This window comes from Carettochelys insculpta, chromosome 1 (assembly GCF_033958435.1).
Source record: "Carettochelys insculpta isolate YL-2023 chromosome 1, ASM3395843v1, whole genome shotgun sequence".
In the NCBI taxonomy this organism is placed as follows: Eukaryota; Metazoa; Chordata; order Testudines; family Carettochelyidae; genus Carettochelys; species Carettochelys insculpta.
The window spans coordinates 242,930,107-242,956,624 of record NC_134137.1 but is presented as its reverse complement, the minus strand read 5'-3'; the positions used below and the strand labels follow the sequence as shown (position 1 = coordinate 242,956,624).

The window sequence follows — 26,518 nt, the reverse complement described above, 5'->3', positions numbered from 1 at the left end:
CTATATTGCTCCCAGCCCAGCCCAGCCCAGCCCAGCCCAAATGGAGCTGTAGAACCTCAGACAGAAGATGCCAGAGGGAGCTACGAGTATCGGGCACTGGCTCTTGGGCGCAGCAGTACCACCTTCTTCCCCTTTTGCTGCTGCAGTTCCCAGGAACAGAGAGCGCTGCAGATTTGGGTGGGGGAGTGTCAGAGAGGAAGAGTGTGAGTGACACACTCACTTTATGCCCACAGATCTGTCTGGACATCAGAGGTTTAAGAGCTGGCGCTGAAGAGAAGGTCTTCCCCCATTTCAGCTTGCTGCACTCAGTGGGTAAAATTCTGCTTAGACATGCAATATGGAGGGGGACTTGTGCAAGCACAACCAAACCTTCCAGCTGAGATTTTCCAAAGGACCCTAAGGGAATTAAGTGCCAAGCTTCTACTGAAATTCACATTTATCTATACACCCTTTTAAGAGTCCTCAAGATGGAAAAAATGCAAATCATAAAGACTGATCAGGGTGGAGGGTGGGTGTGGGGGGCGTGTGTGTCTAATTGCTGGATGGCTTTACAGATGTTTAAAAATAATTGATACCTCTGTCAAACGAAGGCTGGGGTTCACATGTAAGCACACTAAGTGAGAAAAAAATGTTGCTCTAGCACTTTAAGTATTTTAAAAATACGCAGTTTACAGCAATTAGTCTCTCCTCCCCTCCGTTACTGTATCTTCCCACACAGCTGGCTCTTAAGAGGTCTACATAGACTTGCTCCTTTGTCCATTAAATTCACTTCTCCTGTGTCTTGTTTGCACACCCAGTTCTATTTTTAAAAAAAGAAAATCAGTTTGGCAGTAGTAAAAAAGTGTGTGTGTATTTTTGGCAGAGTATGAGGATAGAACTTCTTAGGGATTAAACAGAATATAAATATTTGGCACGTTGCACATTTTAACAATTGATCATACAATTCTCTCTTACTGCTATATATGACAATATTGCCTAACAATGGGCCTAGAGAAATGTGAGGGAAACAGCACGTTTCCTCTACAAGAGTCAACAGTTTGCGCCGCCCGCCCCGCCCCCCCACACACGCCCTCTGAAGAGTTACTGTGCTAAATCTGGAAATTAATTCAGTCATCCCAACGTGAGAGACAGGCATTTTACTCCTGAAGTTGAGTGCCAAACTCAATGCTCACCTAACCAAGCAGCTGCATAGCAGCATCTCCATAGAAGTTTAATTCACAGCACAGCGATCTCCTCCCCACTACAGGTCAAACCCCAATTCTAAATTTCTCTCCATCTCACACAAGTTCTGCAGCCCACCTCCTCAATCTTATTTCCTGCATACCTTCCACAGTGCCACTCTCCCCACTATATTCCATTTAGTTGTTACATATGGATACAAAAATGCTTAAAACTGAACATGGCATGTATTTTAGGGGCTAATATGAATAGTGCACAAAGTGGCATAGGCTGAAAATGGGATCCGGCAAAAGTTGGAGAGGGATTTTAAAGTTTGAGTAGAGGTTGCATGACTCCTATCAAATCAAATCTTAAAACCACCCCCCACAAAATGCACACATCTCACATATCTCCAACCTCCTATCAAACAACCACCTTGCAAGCCTTAACTCTGGCCATAAAGTGTAGAACTCTGTTTGTACAAATCTCACACACACAAATTTAGATCACTAAAAATAATACAGATTGACTCATGTCAGATTTCCTAAGCGTTACAGGAAAACATCTTGTTGCTGCCATTTGCAATTTGACTTTGTACCTCATTTACTTTCACACATCCATATCAAAAATTATATCAAATCACACACAGAACCACACTCCGTGTTCAGTGTAATTTATGAAAGCCACACCAGGTGGAAAAAAATCCCTCAACCTAACACCAACAATCATTGCTGGAGTTTGAGACTGTTTACTCAGGATGATGGAGGAGATATACGAGCTGTGAAGGAGAAGTGATCATTGAATGGCTTCTTTCCTATCTTTTTCATGTGGTTTTGGTGGGGCACTCGCTCTAAGAACACTCAACTCCAACACAAAGATTTCTGGTGTGGGGCTGATTATGTAAAATTGAAGTGGAGAGGACGGCACAAAACAGTGCATTCCAAGCCAACTTGTGCTGAATTAAAAAGGGGGGGAAAAAAGAGTTAGGCCTAGTCTCAAAAAAAACAAGCACTAAAGGAAGAAATTATGATTCCTTGTGTTTGGGATGTCCATCATTCCCAGAGCTGCAGACTATAATGTAATAACCAGAACAGTGACTTCACTGTAAGGCACCCAAGACAAAGAAATGAATTATGATCAGAGGAAGATCCAGCAATTCTAATGCTAATAACTTTGTGAAAAGGGGGGTAAATGTTCCTTTGTCAAGTTATTTACATTTTCCGACTTGTTTAATCTTAAAATTAATGACTACCCTAAAATGCCATATTTTTCCAGGACACAAAATCCAGATCTAGACAAACAAAATAGTTTTGTAAGGTGAAAAGCAAGAGGTTTTACAGTTGCCTGTCTATTTCATATGCACATTTTGCACATGAGCCTGAGCAATTCCGGCTTAAATCTGAAAACAGACTAAGACTTGTGTGTTTAAAAGGGATCAGATAAGCACATGCCCAAAACATAGGATGTCATCTTCTTAGACTGTTAAGATAAACAAAAAAACCCAGAGTGTGTTTGCATCTAAATACCCCCTTGCAACATTTTTGCAAACACTGCCACCTTGTCTTAAATATAAAAAAAAGCAGTAAAGTAGCACTTTAAAGACTAACAAAATAATTTAGTGGGTGATGAGCTTTCGTGGAACAGACCCACTTCTCCAGACCATAGCCATACCAGAACAGACTCAATATTTAAGGCACAGAGAACCAAAAATAGTAATCAAGGTTGACAAATCAGAAAAAAAATTATCAAGGTGAGCAAATCAGAGAGTGTAGAGGGGCGGGGGTGGGGGAATGAAGAATTAGATTAAGCCAAGCTAGTTCTTGACTCACTCCCCCCACCCCTTTGCTCTCTGATTTGCTCACCTTGATAATTTTTTTTCTGATTTGTCAACCTTGATTATTATTTTTGGTTCTCTGTGCTTTAAATATTGAGTCTGTTCTCGTATGGCTATGGTCTGGAGAAGTGGGTCTGTCCCACGAAAGCTCACCACCTACTAAATTATTTTGTTAGTCTTTAAAGTGCTACTTTACTGATTTTTTGTTTTGATAGTATTTAGACTAGCATGGCTCCCTCTCTGTTACTTCTCTTAAATGTTTGGGATTCAGAATGTGGAACTCTTCAGTTTTCGTTATCCAAAAACACAGACGTGAATAGCATAAATAGTTAGTAAGAGCCTGACTTTACAAAAGTTTATGAACAAATTTGCTTGCAAGAGCTGTCTGGATGATGTGTGTCTGTACCCTCACATGAGTAAAGTGAAATGCCTCAATATTTCCAGCCCAGTACCTAAAGAATTAAATTAATAGAGGGTACACAAAAATGCAGAAATTGTCTGAGGTAAACAGGATGAAGTTTAATAAGGACAAATGCAAAGTGCTCCACTTAGGAAGGAACAATCAGTTTCACATATACAGAATGGGGAGAGCCTGTCTAGGAATGACTGCAGCAGAAAGGGATCTATGGGTTATAGTGGACCACCAGCTAAATGAGTCGGTGTGATGCTGTTGCCAAAAAAAAAAACCCCACATGATTCTGGGATGAATTAACAGGTGTGTTGTGAACAAGACACGAGAAGTCATTCTCCCGCTCTACTCTGAGCTGGTTAGGCCTCAGCTGGAGTCCTGTGTCCAGTTCTGGGCACTGCAGTTCAAGAAAGATGTGGAGAAATTAGAGAGGATCCAGAAAAGAGCGACAAGAATTATTAAAGGTCTAGAGAATGTGACCTAGGAAGAAACGCTGAAAGAATTGGCTTGTTCAGTTTGGAAAAGAGAAGATTGAGAGGAAACATGATAGCAGTTTTCAGGTATCTAAAAGGGTGTAGTAAGGAAGAGGGAGAAAACTTGTTCTTCTTGGCCTCTGAGGATAGAACAAGAGGCAATGGGCTTAAACTGCAGCAAGGGAGGTCTAGGTTGGATATAAGGAAAAATTCCTAACTGTTAGGGCGGTCAAACAGTGGAATAAATTGCCAAGGGAGGTTGTGGAATCTCCATCGCTGGAGATATTTAAGAACAGGTTAGACAGATGTCCATCAGGGATGGCTTAGGCAGCACTTGGTCCTACCATTGGGGCAGGGGGCTGGACTCGATGGCCTCTCAAGGTCCCTTCTAGTCCTAGTATTCTATGAAAAAGCATGTCTAGACTTTGTACCTATATCTAATTTAAATATAAGAAAACTATCCACTATAAAACAGAAATAGGTGCTCGCTTAAAATATTTGTTTAAAAACTTTGTATAGTCAATGAAGTGAGCATGGAAAGAATCCATTGGGCTTGGAAAAAAGTTGCAAGTTTTGGTGACTATGAAGAAAATGAAACCAAACAGTTCTGCTTGTTCTCCTGTAAATAAGTGATATTATTTACCAGCTCTCTATATATAAAAACCACAGACATTGTGAATATTGTTTTAATTTGGCTAGGTTGGGAATTATTGGAAATTTCAGACTGCAAGGTACAAAAACTTCAACAAGATAAATGTTTAGTTTTTCTCAGGAATCTCACAGAGATCGCAAAGGACAACACTGCAAGCTCACCAAGTGATGTGTCAGAGACTCCTCCAGCCCCATGAACTAGACTGAATCATCTACAGGCTCCAATATCCACAGCTGAACTTTCTGGCAGATTTATAATTCATTTTACAGTGTATTTTGGATAAGTTTCAGTTGTGTTGAAATCAGTTGGTCTGGTTATAAACAGCTCACAACACAGACATTGCCCCACACCTCTCCACCCCCAAAAAAACTCCAGCTCCCATAGCACTTAGAAGGTAAAAGCAAGGACAATGGAGATCTGTGAATTTTGCAGCTTTTGAAGTTCTGCAGGGGAATTTCCCATAAATTTTACTGCCCTTTCCATAATTTAAAAATACAAACTAGAAGCCTATCTTCCCATACCAATAAGAGACTCGTCTGGTAACCTGAAGGTGCAAAACAGGAGGAGAGTGGCCAATCGGGAATATGCAATCCTAATATCTGCCTCAGAGAAAGTTCTTTTGCCATTTGTCTCTGACATTTGGTTTCCTTCTTTCCTGCTTTCACTCACTTGGAACATTTGTTTGAAAAATGATCAGGCTCTTTCACATTGCTCTCCCGAAAACAAAGAAGCAGGCCTATAGCACTTTGAAGACTAACAAAATAATTTATTAGGTGACGAGCTTTCATGGGAGATACCCACTTCTTCAGACCTGGAAAACTGCTCTGAGAGCTCTCTCAATATAGACATATCCTGGGACTACAGGGAGACTGTAAAAATAGCCCTTTGATCTAGTCACAGTCAAGCACTGGAGGTTCTTATCACTGTGAACCCTCTTTCAATCTGCTCATTGGAACATAGTACTTCACATGTCCGTTGTGGCTAGCATTAGCCAGCTACCAGAAAACTGAGGTTCTCAGGGCAGTTAAATGAAGAAGGCTGTTGCCATCTCCCACTAAAGAAAGTGAATGTTTCTTCCTGCTACTAAATTACCTGAGATTCCAGAAGCAAGATCTTCCTTTTGCTCTTACAGCTAGACAGACAAGGCAGAAAGGATTACAAATATGCAAGGTGAAAGCAGTGGTACAGATTTGCCAGATGAGGCAAGTCACCAAGACAATAAGCATTGGAAGGCCATCAATATCCTTAAAAATACCTACTTACTGCAGCGTAAACCCTCTAAGGGATATTTCTCCCTCAAAAGTCTGAGAGCATAAGATGCACTTTTGCCCTGGAAATAATACGAAACCAAAAAGACAGATTCCTGGTGTCTGCTAGAAAGTCTAGCAAACTGATAAATTAAGTAATTAATAATCTGTCCAAGACTGGAACAGAAGAATAAATTGGGGCAGGATGGGGAGAGAGACTGTAGACTTTATTTTACCTTTTATGTGGCTCTCCAACAGAAAAGGAAAATTAGTGATTTTTAGATCTGAATTCCCTCAACAGATCTATGATTTGATGAAATTCTAGGGTCTCACTCTGGCTCTGCTCATAGACAGCTGAAGGACAATCTAGTGGGCAAGATCAGAAATTCCCATTGCACGCTCTCGTTTCTCCCGATCAAGAGAGAGACTTCTCTGCTGCATCCGGGCCCCGCACAGACACTGCGGTTGTAGCAACCCCTCCACTCTGAAAGGATGCAAACCCCACACCCATTTTTCACCAAAGTTAACTCAAGCTTTGCCCCTGAAAAAATTACACATACAACTGTGTAGGAGCTCTCCTTCCTTTACAGGCATTCATTTATGGTAAGGGTGGAGAAGGGCATCCTTTTTGCCCTCCAGGATTATTGCTTGGCCTGGAGTTGCTGTAAGCGTAACAAGTCACAAAGCCTTTACTTCAGGAATTGGTAACCTTTTTTGGGCCAGGAGCCAATGACCCACAGAAAAATCAGGCAGGGACCACGTGCAAGTGAGAAGCAAAATAAAGAAGCAGAAATAAAAAAGACCTTTGCCTCACTACCCCTGAACTCCACCCCAGAGCCTAGGGGGACTGAGGCTACTAGATCTGGGGGTTGGAGGGGAGGCTCTGGAGTGGGGCCAAAAATGAGGGGCTCAGTGCATGGGTGCATGCTGGAGTGGGGATGTGAGGGCCAGTCAAGAGGTTGGGTGCACTAGTAAGCTTAGGGGCATTTTTGGGTGGGAGGTAAGATGCAGGATGGGGCATCTGGGAGGGAGGAAGGTTGAAGGAGGCTGGGTTTGGAAGTGGGTACAAGAGCAGGGATGGGGAGACTAGGTGTGCAGGCACCTACCTGGTGTAGCTCTGGTGAAGGACTCTGTGTGGCCAATGGGAGCAAAATGGGGAGCACAGATCGCTGCCTTCTAGCGCAGAAGCTGCTTCCCCTCCAGTCAGGCAGAGCCCACAGGCTCAATCTGGCCTGCAGCTTGCCTGAATCCAGCCTATGTCCCAACCCCCCACAGCAGCATGAGCTCGCTGGCACTGGTGTTCCAGCCATGACCCTTCCCACATTACTTGGCAGTGGCATTCCAGCAACACCCCTGCCGGAGGCTGAACCCTGAGCCTTGCAGTCCAGATCCAGTAGGTTCCCCACCTCTGCTTTAGTGTCACAGAACCAAATGGGTAATATTAGAGCCATGTTTTGCCCCTCGTTCTAAATGCAGGAACCTTGATCATGAACCTGATAGGGCTTCTGAGCAGGATTATGTTCTGGATGGACATGACCTTCCTTGGGGACTAGAAGAGTAACATGTATTTAAAAACAATCAGAAGAGAAAGCAGAGGGAAACAGAAGGAACTGGGAGGAATCTGATTATAGCAAAGAGATTGAAGTGTGATAGAATTGCAGGCCTGTTAAGACTGGAACAGGAAACGTGTTCACATAGTGAAGTTTTTACGTGTATATGAAACTAGACATTCCCTACTTGGGTGAAGGGCTAATGTGTAACGGAGAGGGGGAAAAAGACTCTTATGTTGGTCTTAGGTCTCACAGCTCAATATTTAAACACTTTGTGAACAGCAGCTCTTGAATTCCAGTTTATTCCTCTTTGACAAAGAGGAAAGGTTTTGCTCATCCATGTCAATATAAAAAGAAGTTATTACTTGGTGAAGTGACCTGAGGGCTGAAGCCTGAGGCAGAGATACAGACAGTATGTGTATGCACATGGGCAAGAACAATCAGATATTGAAGAAGCTTTTAGATAAGTCAGGAGCCTGGCCCCTTACCAGAACCACCTTTAGTTCCCCAACAGAAGATGTATTTGGTTATTTTACAGACACTGCAAGGCAGCTGAGTTTAGGAAAGAAGCCCAGGAACAGTGATCTAATACTTATACTTGTGATCAGTGTTTTACCATGTTTACATTGTTATAGGACAGATTAATTTAAAAGGCCCAATGGACTGTCCAAGCTGAAATATTTTACATAATGACTTTAAAGGATATATGCAATAATATCTCTTTACAAGGTGGCCAGTGCAGCAAATAGTGGATAGCTCAGTGGTTTGAGTATTGGCCTATTAAACCCAGAGTTGTGAGTTCAATCCTTGAGGAGACAATTGAGGAAAACAGATGCCATGGATGGTGCCTGGGCCTGCCAAGAAGGCAGGGGACTGGACTAGATGACCTCCTGAGGTCCCTTCCACTTCTAGAAGATGCGTGTGTGTGTGTACTTACAGAAAAATATGAATTAAGAATTTTTTTGTCCAGTAGTTGCTATCAGCACACTTCTGTTCATAACTTGTACATTAGCCAGAAGAACTGGTAGGAGCCACACATGAAGCTAGTTAAACTTTTGCAGTGACAGATTATTAATTTCTCTTTGGTTGGTAGACTGCTGTGACAGATATCATATTCTCAACATATAGGTGGGAAGAGACTGTTCCATATTACACAACTCTCTCTCTAATAGACTAACGCTCAATTCCTAGCTGATTGAGGTTAAGCCACACAAAACATCTCCATTTACTCTAGCCGCTTTGCAGGTGTGTGGCTGCAGCACCACAAGACAGTGACAAAATGCTGAGATGCAATTATTTCAGGCAGCATTATCCACTCTTACACACGTGTGGATATATTGGTTTTTAAACAGCTCTTGCCACACAAGATAATTACACATTAATAGCTGTAAACAACTTCAAAGTACCCACCTTGTTGAGGACATCTCGCTGGCAACCAAGGTAAAGGTGAGGCAGAATTCTGGTTGGACCAACGTTGGAGACAGGTAAGCAAGGTTGAGAAATACAAGTAGGGACTAGAACTGATTTTCCTTCACAGAGACCCGGAAAACAGCTGGAGAATTCAGCAAACCCACCTAAGAAAAACAAAAGCTGGAGTTTCAGTTCAACGGAGAGAATAGAATGTCTGTCAAAGCCACATAAAAAAGTATGTTACTGTACAGCAGTCTCAAGTCTCAATGTAAAAAATTAATCTGGGCTGGGAGGAGTCCATGAGTGTGAGCCACAGTGGGAAAAGCCTAGAGACTCAAATTGACAGAGCTGCATGTATATCTTATTTCTTATAAGAAATCGGATATCTAAGACAGCCAAGGCCAGTATATAATCCAGCACAGTGTCTTGCCTCATACGCCCACACCCCCAATGATAAAAAGATCTAAGAGAAACTTGAAATGTTACTTGTCTTCACTGCCTCAAAAAATCAAGGTACTTCTCAATTTTCAGTGTTTACTTGTGGAATGCAGGCCACAACAAAAAGATCCCAAAAGAGGTCTGATCGCCTAAACTAGCAAGGACAATGCTCCTTTCCCTTTGAGCCAAGTCTTTAATAATTTACCATCACAGCAATGAAAAGAAGAATAATGTGCCATCAGTACAGGGGTTTTAAAAGTATTAAAACACATTGTTAGCTGAATGAACACTGACTGCAAAACCTTTCATCATTCTATCCTTGCACTTCAACACAAAAATTCAGCCAGGCTCCCTGCAGACCTCACATTTCAAAGCTGCCGCAAGCACAAACTTCAGTCATGATTTAAGAAAGAAAAAACACACCCAGCCCGGGGTTCCCCTGTTGATAGTCAAGATTCTTGTTATTTTACTGACACCCAGGTGGTCCCTCATTCATTTAACTTACAGTCTTAGAGTCTGCACATTTTGGCTATGCTAGAATTTTTATTAGAGTCTCTCCCTACCTCCATCTAGTTATCACATGTGTACACTGCCGCTAGTTTTCTAACCATAATATTGACGTTGGGGCTAAAACCCCAGTGTTTTCCACTGACCTGTCTACACTAACACTCCCATTATTAATGTAGCTCTGCTGGTAGGAAATACAAAGATAAATGCTAGTGCAGACAAGTTTAAAACTGTATTAGCCACAAACATGTAAGCAGAGTTCAAGATCTATTCCTTTCTCTAGTGTGGGGAGGTTTTCCCTGAGAACTGTGTTGGTGTCAAAAAGCCATACTATACACTATTTAAAAAAAAGATCATCATGTTTCAAAGTAACTGTTGGCAAGCGTGCTAGCAAAAATCTGGCTAGTCAGTCTGTTTAACAGCAAATTCAACTAAAGCATGGGCTTTACTCTTCTGCCTCATGAAAGAGTTTATCACTACCATTAAGAAGTATCCAACCTCTTAATTGGTATGCCTCTTTACCCCTTTGAAAACACAGTATAAAAATTAGACAGTACGATACAATATCGAGATGAGTCCCCCAATTCCCTTCCCTCCATGGGAGCATAAAACTTATAAGAAGTAAAAGTGTAGGAGTAGTATGGAGAGCAAATCCTGACTAGATTATAAACAGCATGTCTAAATCCCATGTATCAAAGAAATTGAGTATTAATGTGTTAAATCTACCAAACACTACAGACTGGAATGATAATAGGCAACAAAAATCTCAAGTAAAAGGAATTGAGAAAAAGCTTGTGTTGCTACTGCCTGATTTGCACCAGTTCTCAGAATGTAGGAACTGAATCTTTGCTGCTGGAAGCTCCGACACCTTTCATGGAGAAAAAAAATTAAATCTCATCTATTACAGTATCTTAAAATAAAATCACATTCTTAACAGCTCCCATATATTTGAATAAAGCAAAATATGTCTGGCAAAATCCAAAAGCAACTTGGCAGGATGAAGTTCTATGGGTAACAATTCTATTTACAGACATATCCCTTTAGCTACAGAAGTCTCCCTTCTCTTGTATTAGGTGCAGTGTATTAGACAAAAATCTCAGTCAGTCTTCAATAACTCAGGACTAAACATTAGTCTCCAAAATAAAATTTGTTATGCCAAGCTACTTGCTGGTAACAAGTCAGCTGAAGAAAGGTTTATATTAGAAGAGTTTCACTGATGGTGTTCTCTTAGCTTCCAGCAGCAAGTTCAAACCAGTAGGTCGTGTCTACACTGGCACAAATCTTCAAAATAGCCATGCTAATGGCCATTTCAAAGATTACTAATGAGGCACTGAACTGAATATTCAGCGCCTCATTAGCATTAGCACACTTCCAGCTGCAGCACTTCGAAAGTGCTACTTTCGAACATGCATGGCTCAGTGCGGCTACACAGGGGTCCTTTTCGAAAGGACCCCGCACATTTCTAAACCCCCTTATTCTCCTCAGCTGCCTCATTAGTAAGCTTTGAAATGGCCATTAGCATGGCTATTTTGAAGATCTGTGCCAGTGTAGACACGGCCTAATGGTTTAACTTGCTGCTGGAAGATAAGAGAACACCACCAGTGTAACATAAACCTTTCTTCAGCTGAGGGGAATAAGGGGATTTCAAAATGTGAGGGGTCCTCTCAAAAAGGACACCCCCTCTCCCCGTGTAGCCGAGCTGAGCCGTGTACATTCGAAAGCAGCGCTTTCGAAGCACCTGGCTGGAAGCATGTTAATGAGGCACTGAATATTCAATTCAGCACCTCATTAGTAAATCTTCTTCAAAATGGCCATTTTGAAGATTTGTGGCAGTGTAGACACAGCCTTAGTGGAAGAGGAAATATGGTCCACCACTTTGAGTGGGAGGAACAGAAAGAACAGCATTCGTGGTTTCAAATTTTTCAAGAGTTTCTATTAATCAGCTACCATCCCCGAGAACTTATATTTTACTCTTTATCATCTCCATCCTGTGAAAGAGCTTAATCAAACGACGTTTACCATTATGAGCTAATTGAGGCTCTTTCCAAATAAAATTTACACGTTAAAATCTACCAAATATTGCTTCAAAACTTCTCCCCTCTTATAAAAAGGAAGTCTTATGGGCCTTATATGGCAGGTCAAGACATTGGGATGAAGCTCATTTAAGAGCCAGAATCCCAGCAGCACATGTTAAAGGAGAAGAAAAAACAGAGTCAAATCATCATCTCTCTTAGTTACTCGTGATTTGAGATATCTTCCTCAGCACAACAGACTGTCAGGAGTAGGAAAATCACTTAAGTTCATTACAGAAAAGCAGAACAAAAAAAAAAACAAATTGAAGACAGATCACCCAAAAAAAACAAAACAACAACAAAACATACACACAGACCACAAAGCTGAAGGAGTGAAAGTGTCTTTTCCAGTATTTTTTGGATCAGTTTTCTCTTTGTGTGTACGCTGCAGCAAAAGACTAACAGAGACTGAGAGGATGGGGTGAGGAGAGTAGATCAGAGTCTGTCCCCTTCTGTCACAATATTGCTCAGGGCAGTTTATTTTGTCAAGCTTTTTTTCCCTCCATTCTCATTTTAAATGATTCAGGGACTAATGCTTCCAACACTTCCTCTGAGCTACTACTCAATCTAACAGAGCTCACCATTAGATAGATCCCAGCCCCCTGAGAATCAGATACCACTAACAGCCTATTGAACAACTCTCCCCCCTATACCTGCTCCCATGTAAGAGACCTTTCAGTTCCTTCAAAATGTCCTCCTAATTCCCACACTTTATAGCAGTGCCTTATCCTGTCCCATTGGCATCCACGGAAACTGTGAGGAGGTACACAAACTCCACACTAACCATGAAAGGGTTAATGTGAGTCTGTGGATCCAATCATTCTTACCTTGTTACACATGCATTAGGTACCTGGGGGAAGAAATTAAGAGGAAGGGCCCAGCCCAGTAGTAGGTGACAGGCTTTATGGAGCAAGGCCCAGATGGGGCCAGAATCAAACCCGAGCCTCTAAGATCTTTGAGTCTCCTGGGGGCAGGCAGGCCTGGTGCAGGACCTTTATGGTTCTTTTGTTCCCCTTAACTAGTTTAGTTCCTATTTTGGGAGCGCATCTACAGAAGAGAGTCAGCCTAGAAAAAAGGCTGAAAGAACCTTGTTCAGGGCCATGGAAGAAAGCAGCTGAGGGTACAACAGAGAGGCCCTGATGAAACAGACTATCTGGTTCCTGGGCTGGAATCCAGAACAGAGTGTGGGCCTGGGCTCACCCCAGAGCCAAAGGCAGGAAGCCCCACAAAGTCTGAAGTTGGGCTGAAGCTCAAGAGCTGCCATAGTAGAAGCCGCTATGTCTGGCCTAGCCATGAGGAGGTGTGCCTGCGGTGAACACACTCTTCCACAGAGCCACTGCCTTCAGTGGGCATGAGAGCTAGTTTCTGAATGAGTTGGTCTACCTTTACAAAGTCTCACTCCTTTCAAAATCGGGTGCAACATCTCAATGAACTTATCTTCCCTAGGTGCCTTCTGTTAAATGGCTTTCATTTTCTTTTCCCCACAACAGCAGAAATCAATCCTAACAACTGCCATTATCCACACGGACACAGCCTCAAAGTAAAAATTACTGACAGATGTCACCAGAAAATGCAACATATTTAGCTGAGATATTCTGATCCAAATAAATATCAGAGTACCAGGAATTCGAAACAATAAAGTGCCTGTACCATAATTCTAAGCTGTAATGTAGTACTGATACTAAATTCCAGCTTGAAACACCTGCAATGTCCTATACTTTTGTTCTTATTTTTGAGATTGGACATAGTGAAGAATATCAAAGTTCTACATAAAAATGTTCTGATAGCAGAAAAAGTATCCTATCCTAATTCAAGTATTTCTGCCTGTAAATACTGGTTGTCAGGTCTTTTACTTCTGGTGGTATATGCCACTACTGCATACCAGCACTTCTGCATCAATGTTTGCTCCGGCTGGGGTTCCTGCATCTGGGGCTCTGCAGGGTTCCCCCACATCCTGGCCAGGGTTGCTCGTGGGGCGCCTCTGCACCATGGCTGAGGTTCTCATGACCCCAGCCAGCTCACAGATGCAGGGCTGGGGTCCCCCCACAACCTTCCGGCTGAGGACGAGTACCAGCACTTCTTTTTTTAAAAAAAAAAAAAAAAAACACCACACCACACCACGGCTTGTTGTATCCCATAGTAGGCTGGAAAGTGGCACTCATCTATCAGCTTCTTCCTACACAGGAGCAGAGCTTTCTTAGTGATATCATGTATTGTCTTGCTGTCAAGGTAACGAGAAAACTAACTTGGTAGACAGGAGAGGACACACAGCACAAATCTTGTTTTCAACGAGACTCATTCAAGCATACTCAGTAAGAAATGCAACTTGTTTTTTGTACTGCCTCCACTTTCAGAACTTGGCTATCGCCTTTCTGCCAAGCCAAACATAATCTTTAAATCATCTCTGTAACTACTTCAGTTGGAACTAGGCTACTGGTAAGATGAGATTTGCAGCACGCTGCAGCTTTTTAGGAAGAGAAAGCATGCTTTTCTTCTGGCACTCTTTTCTAAAAGATACCCATTCTCTACATCACTCCAGCCCCTGCAAATAATAAATCAATCACACGGGCATGTTGCAACTACAGCAAGAACATCTACAGGTCATTAACAGAACAAAGTTTCACTGAAGTATTTGATTAACTTAACCAGGCCTAGGTCCTAATCTCCTAGTAAATTTGGGCACATCTCAGCTCACCTTCTAGCCAAGTGTGCCTACACCAGAAGTATAACCCTCCCTGTTTGAAATATCTGGCAGGCTATTCTTTGTAGCCCTAGCAATCAGGACAACTGCTAAATGCACAAAAGGACTGGAATTAGAGAGACTGAAAGTCAAGAAGAACTCTAAAGCATTTGTTTTTAAAATAGCATTATTGAGCCATTCAGGTTCTTCTGTGCTTTATTGTGAAACTGGAATCCAACAACTTGGTCTTTTGACTTCCAACAAAACAAAGCCTCTTCTCTTCTATTTGCTTAAAAAAAAAAAAGGTGGGGGGGCGGGGAAGGAGGTGGAGAGAGGATTTCCTAGAAAGGTAAATTGAGAGTCTCCTTCACGCTCTTTTCACAGCAACAACCCCTCCAGGAAGTGGACAAATTTTAAGGTCTTTTTAAAGTTAAGATTTCTGAAAGATTTCCTGTACCCAGCAAATAAAAAAAAAATAAAGCAACACAGGTGAGCTCACATCATGTCAATAAACTAAAGGGAAAACTGTGCCTATTAAATCACAACTAAATTGATTTTTTTCAATTTATTGTATAAAAAATGTGCCTGTTCCAAAAGAGTACCTGTCAATTATTGTATATGATGTTACTCTGTCAAAGTGGCTTCTTGTTGCAAACTACTTCCATAGTACGTACGAACAGACAGATACTGTATATGACTTTTTCACACCAAATATGGCAGAATCCTATTTTGTGCATTGGCCAATTTTCTCATTTGGTTTGGACAAAATTCTGCTCCTATGGTAGAAGGTATTACATATTTTTAAAAATGGATGCTGATATATCAGACTGTACCTACCTGACAAAAAACCAAACAACAAACAACCACCATTACAGTTCAGCCTTTTTTTTTTTGGCTCTGGAAACTTATTAACTGAGTTTGGAAGATACAGCTCTACCAGAAATTACAATTCGATATAATTGGTCAAATCCAAATTAATTAGTTAGCTTTTTAGAAATGAAACAGATTCTCCTCAATGAGTTCACAGTTTTAAATAAACATCAACAATCATTCGTTTTAGGCTGTGGTCAGAACACAGTCAACATACTGATGCTACACTCCATTCTAGTGCAGACTTGTTCAGTTCACTAGTGATGGCTATGATTCTCAAACAAAGTTTGTATGAAACTATGTTAAGGTGCCAAAAGCATTCAGTAATTTAGCAGCTCAAATGCTGGTATAAACCTCAATGCCCCCGCATCCAAGCCTTTACTATAAGGCCGCCTTTCCTTGCATACACGTCTGCACTTCCATTTACAGGAATCACAGAACACTAGAACTGGAAGAGACATCAAGAGATCATCCAGTCCAGTTCCCTGCCCTTTGGCAGGACCAAACACCATCTAGATGATCCCCCATAAGTGTCTGTCTAACCTGCTCTTAAATATCTCCAGCGATGGAGATTCCACAGCCTCCCTAGGTAACTTATTCCAGTGTTTAACAACCCAGACAGTTGGGAAGTTTTTCCTAACGTCCAACCTAAACCTCCCTTGCTGCAGTTTAAGCCCATTGTTCCTTGTCTTATCCTCAGAGAAGGAGAACAATTTCTGCCAAAATCCAGTCTCCTATTTAATTACACTGTAAATATAAATCAGAAAAGTGGTGGCTGCTTACCCTCCCACTCGTCAATACATTTTAGATTCCTAATTCAGTTTACATGTGTGTAATGATAGTTCAACTCCTTCATGAAGCTACTGCAAGCTCTATGTCAGTCCCAAGCCTGGATGAAGGAGGAAGATTGGTCAGATGTGTGTCAACGCTCTGACTGTCAAACAACAATACGAACGAAATCTGATGCCAGTACAACTGAATGTTAAAAGATGCCAGCTCAGACATCGCCCGGATAAACAAGGTCTGCGATACCAAACGAGCCATCGGGGTTGGGCTGATAAATTGGTTACCGAAAGAAAATTACAGCTAACACATATGCTAGCCATTGGAACATGGAACGTCTGAAGGCTATGGGCAACTGGAAAATTAGAGCTGCTTCGGAAGGAGATAGAGAGATACCGATGTGATATACTTGGACTGGCAGAGATGCGTTGGACAGCATCAGGAGAGATATGCGGTTGAGAAGTTATTTGGTCAGGAAACAGAATGAAGCAGGAGTTGGATTCCTTCCTAGCAAAGCAGCTAGAAGAGCATTATTAGGATACAAACTGGTGAGTGCAAGAATGATGGTAGCGAGATTTGAAAGAGAACCTGCTGCTGAAGGTTATAAAACAGAAGCTACAACTGTTTGGGCATATTTGCAGAATGAACGACGAATGAAAAAAATCAAGACCCTGCTATTCAGCATAATGGATGGTTCAAATAGCAGAGGCAGACCCCACAAAGAATGGGTAGATGATATAATGGATTGGCGCGGAGCTAGTCTACATAAGCTAAGCCACTCTGCACCTGACAGGGAAAGATGGAAGGAAATAGTGAGAGAGAGAGGCATCAGACACCAACAGGCACTGAGCCCATCGTTATTGATGATGATGATGAATGATGGCTGAAAGCTAAGTTTAAGGTGTGGGAAGTCCTCATCAGAGACATGCTGTTCGCAGACGATGCTGCTGTAGTGTCTCACACAGAAGACCAGCTTCAAAAACTGCTGGATCAGTTCTCCAAAGCGTGCAAGGACTTTGGGCTTACCATCAGCCTAAAGAAGACAAACAAACATACTCGGTCAGGATGTTGCTGAACCCCCATCAATCAGCATTGACAACTATACGTTAGAGGTCGTCCACGAGTTCGTTTACCTCGGGTCCACCATCACTGACACCCTGTCGTTGGACACTGAGCTAAATAGGAGGATCGGAAAAGCGGCCACAACTCTGTCCAGACTCAGCAAGAGAGTGTGGAATAACAACAAGCTGTACACTCACACCAAAATGCAAGTCTACAGAGCCTGCATCCTCAGCACCCTCCTTTATGGCAGCGAGACTTGGACCCTGTATGCCCGCCAGGAAAAGAAGCTGAACGTCTTCCACTTGCGCTGCCTCAGGCGCATCCTTGGAATATCATGGAAGGACAGAGTGACCAACACTGCCATCCTCGAGCAAGCTGGAATCCCAACCATGCACACCCTCCTCAGGCAGCGTCGGCTCCGCTGGCTTGGCCACGTCCACAGGATGAACGATGGAAGGATTCCAAAAGACATCCTGTATGGTGAGCTAGCCTCTGGCAAAAGACCTCCCGGAAGCCCCCAGTTGCGCTACAAATATGTCTGCAAGAGAGACCTCAGAGAGGTAGACATCGAGCTGGACAACTGGGAAGAACTAGCAGACGACCGCGGCAGATGGAGGCAGGGGTTACACGAGGGCCTTCAGAAGGGCGAGATGAGGATCAGACAACTAGCAGAGGAGAAGCGAGCGCACAGAAAGCACACTAAGGACTTGCCAGACACCCACCACTTCTGCAAGAGATGCAGCAAGGACTGTCACTCTCGTGTGGGTCTTCATAGTCACGGTAGATGCTGTAAATGAAGTCCTCAATTGAAACTTTAAAGGGCGCGATCCATAGTCTATGCAGACTGCAGGATGCCTACTACTACTACTGATGAATGATAGTTCTAATGAGGTATGATGTTTGTTAGGGAATCCTAATGCCAGCAGAGTCAGCTCCCCCCCCAGTCAACTCAAGAAATATAGGGTCAAAGCTAGCAGGGATTAAAAATCTTCAAACCCTTTCATGCTGAGTTATTTCGCTGTTCAAAGTTATTATTTCAGCACATCTTGCACTGCATGACTTGATCACGGCGTACCTGAATAATAAGACACAGACCAGAAAGTTCGTACTGCTAACTAACTGTCACACCTAACTTGTGGGGAAAAACAACTCACGTTCTTGAAACTGCCTAGTTTGACTAACATTACATGCAAAAATGAATAGGTATAGAGACAAAACTAGTCTTGCAGTCCTAGAATTGGTCCCTCCACGTCAATGTGAAAACATGGGGGGAAATATTGTTGCTGCATGTATAGTCTATGAGTTCTGTACACAGGAAGTTGCCTTTCTCCAGGACCATCAACCCAGCATCTTGCACTAAAGAGAGACAATAATCTCTATTATAGCTACGTTCTGGATCTGTGGTCTGGATTTATAGAGTGCAAACAACAAAAAAAGTCTATAGCTTAAACATTTCACCACTGCAGTCAAATATCAAATTAAATCATTCAAGATAAAAATCCCACTGCAAAGGTATTTTAAACTATGAAAATAAAGTTAGAAGTCCCCTCTCCTCATGCTCTGTTCCAGTGATATTTTAAGTATTCACATCTTATGATTCCTGCAGGTGGTTCACAGTCGGCAAAATTCAAGGGTAGCACTGCTGAAAGATAAGAAGATTCAGAAAAATTTAAATGTTGGCAGGTTCTAGTTAAAAAAGTACTTAAATTCACATAGTCTTTTTCCTGAGAGCAGCTCAAAGGCCCTTTAATAAAGCTTGTGAGGTAGAGGTTATCCCCATTTTATACGGAAAACAATGGCACAGTGGAGGTAAACAAGACACCAAAAGTCCCTGGCAGTCACTTACGAGATCTGGATCTTGAGTTGCAGTAACTTTTGATCTCTTTCAAACACTCCCTTTTCACTACAAACACAAGCTTCTTGTCTTCCGTTTTTAAGTCTACACTTGCATGAGTCCCTACCTCTTCTCTGACCTGGTAATAAGCAGTCAACGTATGCTACTGCTCTGCCAATGATGCCAGCCTTCATTGCCCATTAGACCAAATTTCATTGTGGCCACTTCTCCTATGCAGCCCTTTGGCATGGGAAGAACTTCCTGCAAAGCTCTGAACACTATGCTACCCTATTGCAAACACTCCTGAAAACACTCACCTCTGCTGTGGTGACCAGCAAATACTCAACAATAGCAGCTGGAGGACAATAATCACTGACTGTCATAGTAACTAGTGCAGCTGTTACCTTAGAATTCCCATTGTTGCTTGTACCCATCTGTTACACACAGCGTGTGTAACAAAATTCTTTGGGGGGAGAATTACTCTTTTCATTGAGTGCATGACTAACATGGCCTTGTCCTTCTAGACAGTAACACAACAAAAATAAAATCACTCTCGATCTGTGGTGTCTAACATGCTCTCCATTCACCACACGTGGAGAACTTGGCAGTGCAGTGAGGCAAAATGTGGCTCAGGCACCCATGCAGCCTCTCAGCGCATGTCCCCCACCACATGACAGGACAAGTGCATGGCGGCAGTGGTGGAGGCGGCTCCTCCAGCACCAGCAGGCTCCAGCAAGGGAGTCATCTGGTTTGGGTACGGGGCTGTGGCGATCAGGTAAATTTCAGTTGGACACCGCTGCACTAGACAAACCTACCTCCTAACATTCCTTTAAAAAGTTACTCTGATAAGATTAACGCATGCTGAACGCTAACCACTTACTGCCCACAAGTGCTTTAGGGATTTAATATACTCCTCCTGCTGCATGAACAGCGAAGTTTTGCAGTGGCAAGTACACCTGTGAATGCTGCTTTGTCAGCACGTACGCTCTCCTTTGGGCAAAACGAAAAACTTACTTCGTGGCGGTACAGTAAATGCTTTCATTTCCAGCATTCTATCATTCGGCACTCTCAAATAATCAGCATTTTAACTGTAAGTAAATTTTAGTTACGTTTTCCATAAGTACAATATAGTGAAAGTAAATACAAATAAATACAGTAAATACAGTATGGTTATGTCTACACTACAGAGGTCTTTCGAAAAGAAGGTCTTTGAAAGAGCTGTTCCAAAAAAAAATAAATAAATAAAAAATAAAAAAAAAAAATCTTTTTTTCAAAAAAGCACGTCCTCACACAAAAAAAGCAGATCAAAAATTGATCCACTCTTTTCAGTAGAAAGCACCAACACAGCCCCCGCTTTTTAGAAGGAACGGGCCAGGGACCGAAAAAATCTGGTGCCATGAGGACTGATTTTTTGAAAAAAGGGCCCCCCCGAGATGTCTACACATGTTCTTTCCCCAAAAGAATCTTTCAGAAAAAGGCACTCTTCCTCATCAGGGACAGGAAGAGGGCCACCAGAAAAAGTGCTGCATTCTTTCGATTTTCAAGCCAAAAAGAACACATTTTGCGTGTAGATGCTCCACAGGTTATTTCAGAAAAGGCCCACCTTTTTCGAAAGAACTTTTTAGTGTAGATACAGCCTAAGTTTACAGTGTACAATACTCTTGCTAAATTACTCTGTACTCCAACAAAACTTTAAACAAGTGATTCATTAAAAAACTAAAGCTATGTATCAACATTTCTATTTGTTGATCGGAAGAAAGGCTTTCAAAACTGGGCGGGGGGGTCCTTTCGGAAGGTCCTTTCTCCACGGGTGGCGCATGATTTGAAAAGCTGCACTTTCGAATCACCGCGGCCGCCATTATGCTAATGAGGTGCTGCATATTCATTGCAGCGCCTCATTAGCATCTTTTGAACCTGCTCATTAACATGGCCCTTTCGAAAGGAAGGGGCACGTGTAGACCCAGCCAGAATGTTTTGCCTGACAAGGTTGCATAAAATTGACGATCAACTCTAACCCACTCTTGCTTCCACTTGTGGATATTCTCAGTAGAATAGTACTGAAACAACATAACAGGTAATTTATAAAGTTATAAAACTATTTTGTTAGTCTTTAAAGATCTATAGGACTGCTTTTTTGTTTTGATAGAATACAGACTAAACACAGCTACCTCTCTGTCACAATGTAAAAAAGACTAACTTAGACACAAAAAGCACAACAGCACACAGGAAGTTTCTGTCCTCCACACAAAAGAGCCGAACAGAGATTGAGGGCACATGGGGATTTTAGATATACCTTGTGCACCATTCAAGAACAATATTAAGCAGTATTAATAAAGATAACCCCAAAGTATAGAAATAGATGCCCTTTCATGAAGTGCACTTTCCTTCAACTAGGATGGCCTAGGAATGGCACCTTCAGAGGCATGTTACCATTCCATATTTTTCCCCATACATATCAAAATGTTTATGTAAAGCTAGAGCAGTTCTTCCTCCTTTCCTAGCAAAGAAAGTGAAGAAAACATTGTCAGCTTTCTGACTTGAACTTTTATGAATCTGCAGCAGTGTTTCTACCTTGTTTAAATGAAGTGCAGATTCTACTCAGATCATTACAATTCATGCATTCCAGCACAGCTAAACAGGGACGCCTGCCATTTTCCATTACATAATTTCAAGCATCAGAGTTCAGTTAGGAACACTGCCATTTCAGCAGACAACTGTCTCTCCCCCGACTCCCCAGGTCACACACTCCTTTTCTATCCCTTCACACAGATTTTTTGTGGAGTTCTTAGCACAGATAAAAACCCAAGCCCTTATATTACAGCAGTAAATAGAAGGTTCCTAATCAGATCATGGCCCATTTTCTGGGATGCGCTACAGTGCTCATCCTGGGGATCTGAGGAAGAATGTCTATTTCTGTGCAGTGAAGACAGAATGTGCCCAAGAACTGTGCACTAGAGAGGCCAAAAGAGAGAGACTGAGGGACACTTAAGAGCACAGCAATCTTTATGAAGGCTGTGCCAGAAGTAAGCATGTCCCCAGGAAAATGTTTTCAGATAGGTGCCAGAATACTACCCTTTGTCCCTTTGAAAATTTCCCTCTAATTCTAGACTCACATGAGTGGACCTATTCACTACAAAAAGACAGGCTACTGTGATTGGCTGTATATGTACTGAGTTTTCCTTAAAATTTCCTAACCTTGAACTACTGCAGAAGCAGTTCCACCAGTGATAGCAATGATGGAAGCTCTGTCCACAGTCTAGATCAACCACACACCTTATTTGGAACCAGAAATATGCAATCAAGCAGCAGCAGAGGGATGGGGGTGGGAGGGACGGAAGGGAGGAAAACAACCTCCCGCAAATAAAGTACAGTGCTGTGTTCAATGTAAACTACTAAAGTTTAAAACAAAAAAAATTGAGAAGGTATGGAAACTGTTTCTGTGCTTGTTTCATTTCAACTCAGTTTATTAAAAGTGGTGTTTTTAGTTCTGCACAGTGAAGTTGCCAAGCTGTATTAAGTCCATGTTCATTTGTAAACATTTGAAAGAACAGCCATATGGTCTATTCAGAGTTACAAGCAACTTCACTCCCCAGGTGCTCATAGCTTTGAGGTTCTACTGTACAGTAAACCCTCAACTTACATGGAGTTTGTGTCCTGGACAACCTCCACGTCAATCAAATTTTGTGTAAATTGGAGGGGGGAGAGGGGTTGGGGAGATTCCTGGAATTTACCTGGCTGCCAGAAGCGGGAAGCTGGACCAGAGGCTCCAGCCAGAAGCTCCGGCTCCCCCTGCAGGCAGGGGCCAGGTTAGGGAAGGGCCGAGGTACCTCCTACTCCAGCCGCTGGCCACACAGAGCAGCCATGGCACCCCTGCTGCTCTCCAGCCATGGTGTGACTTAGTCCCAGGGCTGCTCCAGCCATGCCTACCCCTCTGTGCGCCCAGCATGGCAGTGCAGGGCCACCACAAGACAGGTGCTACCTCCTAAGGAGCCCCTGAGCCAGCCAGCAGCATGGGGGTAAGCAGAGAGGCAGGGAACAATATAGTAGGGTCCCCCCAGACTTGACTCACGTTAATATGGAAACCGCATAAGTCAAGTCCGTGCAAAGCAAGGGTCTACTGTATTGGGGTTTTAACTACTGTGCACCTCCAATTCTCTCTCCCCCAAATCTACTCAGAACAAGCATAAACAGTGCCTAAAGATGCTAAAGGCAAGCATATCTTTTTTCAGTGTTAATGCCACCAACAGAGCTAAATGTGGCAAATGTTGAGATTAATCTCTGAAAACAAGGGCATAGAAAGAAGATTTTTGGCTCCATCTTGCATGTAACTAAAAATCAGACTGAATTCCCTATTAGAGGGAGAAACCAGTTACTATTCACTGGCTGTAGGACAGAACACACGAATATATGAATTCACTGACAGGCTTTTTGTGACCATCACTTAACTATATAAACAATTCCCACACCTTGAGAATGAACACAAAACAGCAAAGTAGCACTTTAAAGACTAACAAAATAATTTATTAGGCAATGAGCTTTCGTGGGACAGACCCACTTCAGACCATAGCCATACCAGAACAGACTCAATATTTAAGGCACAGAGAACCAAAAACAGTAAGCAAGGTTGACAAATCAGAAAAAAATTATCAAAGGCGAGCAAATCAGAGAGCAGGGGGCAGGGGCGGAGGGAGTCAAGAATTAGATGATGTCAAGTATGCAAAAGAGCCCCTATAGTGTCCAAGAAAATTTGCATCCTGGTTCAAACCATGTGTTAATGTGTTGCATTTGAATATGAAAGAGTTCAGCAGTTCCTGTTTCCAAAGCAGAGTGAAAATTCTTTTTTCAACCTTGCTTACTGTTTTTGGTTCTTTGTGCCTTAAATATTGAGTCTGTTCTGGTATGGCTATGGTCTGAAGAAGTGGGTCTGTCCCATGAAAGCTCATCACCTAATAAATTATTTTGTTAGTCTTTAAAGTGCTACTTGACTGCTTTTTTGTTTTGATAGTATATAGACTAGCACGGCTTTCTCTCTGTTACTTGAGAATGAAACCGCGGGATGCTAACAATCCCGTTGGAGGAGCTGAAACATAAGTGATGCAGGTAAAATTGTCTGCCTGTCACTTCTCATTATACAACTGGCAAATATTTCCACCTTTCCATTACGTTTATATTTTGCACTCACAAAAACTAGATTATTCTCACTTTACGTGATGGTGAATCTGCAGCTTCCCTTTCACTGAGAAAGAAGAGCTGTACATATACATAAGCATATATTGTCCTTGCTACATTAAGGAAGTAAAAATTTTTTTGCTGGAAGAGGCTCCGATTTAGTGGGGAGCCCATGTTAATCAGACAGCACTTTAATAGTTTAGTTTAGGCCAGAGAAAACACATAACTAGCATGCAATAATAAACCTTTGCTCCTAGTGTAAACATGGCCTACACAAGTGGGATTTCCCAGGCTAAGGAGACCTGGGCTGCCTTCCCTTTGCACTATTGCTCATTCTTCCCCTACAGTCCAAAGAAGAATTAGCATGGCTGCCCTGTGGGGTTTTCTCTCCATGGCAATAAGGAGTGGGGGTAGGAGCAGAGCAGGAGACTGGACATGCTGCCCTGCTCACCACCCAGTTTTCTCACTGACTAGTTCTCTCTCACAAGGGTGACCATCTGCCCCATTTTGGTGGGACAGCCCCATATTTCATGTGCCACCCTGACATCCTCATTTATTTTGCCAAAAGGGGCTAATGGCCCTGTATTCCACATTTTCCCCCAGTGACAGCCTCCCGGTTCTGGCTCCCCCGCAGTTGGGGGCGGGGCGGAACCTGGAGCTGGACAAATGCGGCAGCTGCATGGCTGAGGGAGCCTGGAGCCAGACGGGCACAGTGGCATGGCTGCCACCCAGCTGCCCCCTGGCTGGGGGACCCTGAAGCTGGTTCCCAGCTCCCCGCAGCTGATGGGGTGGCAGCCACATTCCCAGTGCCCCAAGTCATGGGGCAGCTGAGAGTCACAGCTGGCCCCCACAGCCAGCAAACACCCCCCCGCCCAAACAGGGTGACAGCCCCCCAGGGCAGCCACCACCTGACTCTGACACAGGGTGACCATCCAACCCATTTTAGCCAGGAAGGCATCATTCACCTGTGTCCCATATTTGGCCAGGGGAGATATGGTCACTCTCTCTCACACACACAGTTAAAGCTTTTTCCAAAGCAGCACTGACTTCTACTGAGCTTCCATCACAACTGACCCAAGTGGTATCACCAATAGGAAACTGACAATAGACTCACAGAGAATCAACTGCCACAGAGTTTTTCTCTCCTTTCCTCCCTAATCCCATGTGTGATCTCTCAGTTCCCACTGGAGGATGATGGTTCCCTGAAAATCCTGGAAGGTGAACCTCTTGGAGTTCTCTGGTTGCCTCCCTCAGGTTCCTCTTCAGGTGCTCTCTGCCCATTAGTTATTATGGCATTTCTAGGAATAAGAATTCAGCACGTCTTCCCTCGGGAAGCATTAAATGTAGACACTTTGTACTATGGCATGATGCAACAGTGTTAATTAAAAACAAACCCCAACACACCCTCAGCACAGCCAGATGGACAAGTTAGACACTTCAAAAGTTACATCACAAAAAGGTTTCCATGACGTGGGATGAACAGCTTCTAACAAATCCATTGTAAACAAAAACAGTTTCAATTTTTAATAGACCATTAATCACATCTCAGTGCCGCTCAATTAATGTATCCAGTGGCCTGAGGTAGCTATTCCTGTTTACAGGGTGGGAGGAAGAGGTGTCTCGCACACAAGAAGAATTACTTGGCTGCAGAGCCAAAAACTGAAGTTCAGAGGCATCACCTCTTGATAAGACAGGCACAAAATAAAACTAGTCTCTGAGAACCCCGAGAGTTATAGTTCTACTGGGTGTGCCTCTGCATAGCTCCCACTGAAGTCAAATGCACTTGATCCAGAGTAGGATTCTGCTCTTATAACTTCATTTTACTTCAAAAACTGGAGACTTTTCACTGGAAACAGTCATTTAGTTGAGTCTCTCTCTCTCTGTTTGGAGGTCTAGATATGGGCATTTTTTTCAGGATTTCTATCAGCAACCAAAGCCGCTCATCACCACTGTTGGATGAAGTCCCTGAAAAACCTCACAGGTGGCCTCCTGTTACAAAGGAAAACTTTTTTAGAATTTCTCCCACCCCCTCCCCCAAAACACGCATTTCAGTTTCTTACAACCATTACCTCACTAATTTCCATGCACCTTCCTTTTCTCCCAACAAAGAGTTTTGTTCTTTCCCCCTGCCCCAGGGTAGGTGTGGTGGGAGACTGTTAAAGTTCTCCCTCCCTTGCTAAACAGGCCCTGCAAACCTTTCTTTCAGCTCAGGAAGATCGTCCCTTCTCTCTCACTGACCAGATAAGGAAGCGGAAACTAGAGTAGGAGGTTTGAGCCGCATCTGTAAAAGCTGAATGTGCTGCTGATTCCTATTTTGCCCAGAAGCCAAAATCAGTCCTATACTGATATGTGCGCACCTCCCACTGGTCC

The 26,518-nt window shown here is 42.9% G+C and overlaps 1 protein-coding gene across 5 annotated transcripts in view; it reads right to left on the bottom strand.

Annotated features, from left to right (window-relative positions):
* Positions 1-26,518, bottom strand: part of DUSP16 (dual specificity phosphatase 16) — a 95,557-nt gene that overhangs the window by 15,078 nt on the left and 53,961 nt on the right. For all 5 annotated transcript variants that reach the window (XM_075003227.1, XM_075003222.1, XM_075003232.1 and 2 more), the window contains one exon: positions 8,734-8,897. In XM_075003227.1, coding sequence (XP_074859328.1) covers positions 8,734-8,897 — 164 coding nt within the window. The remainder of the gene's footprint in view (positions 1-8,733; positions 8,898-26,518) is intronic.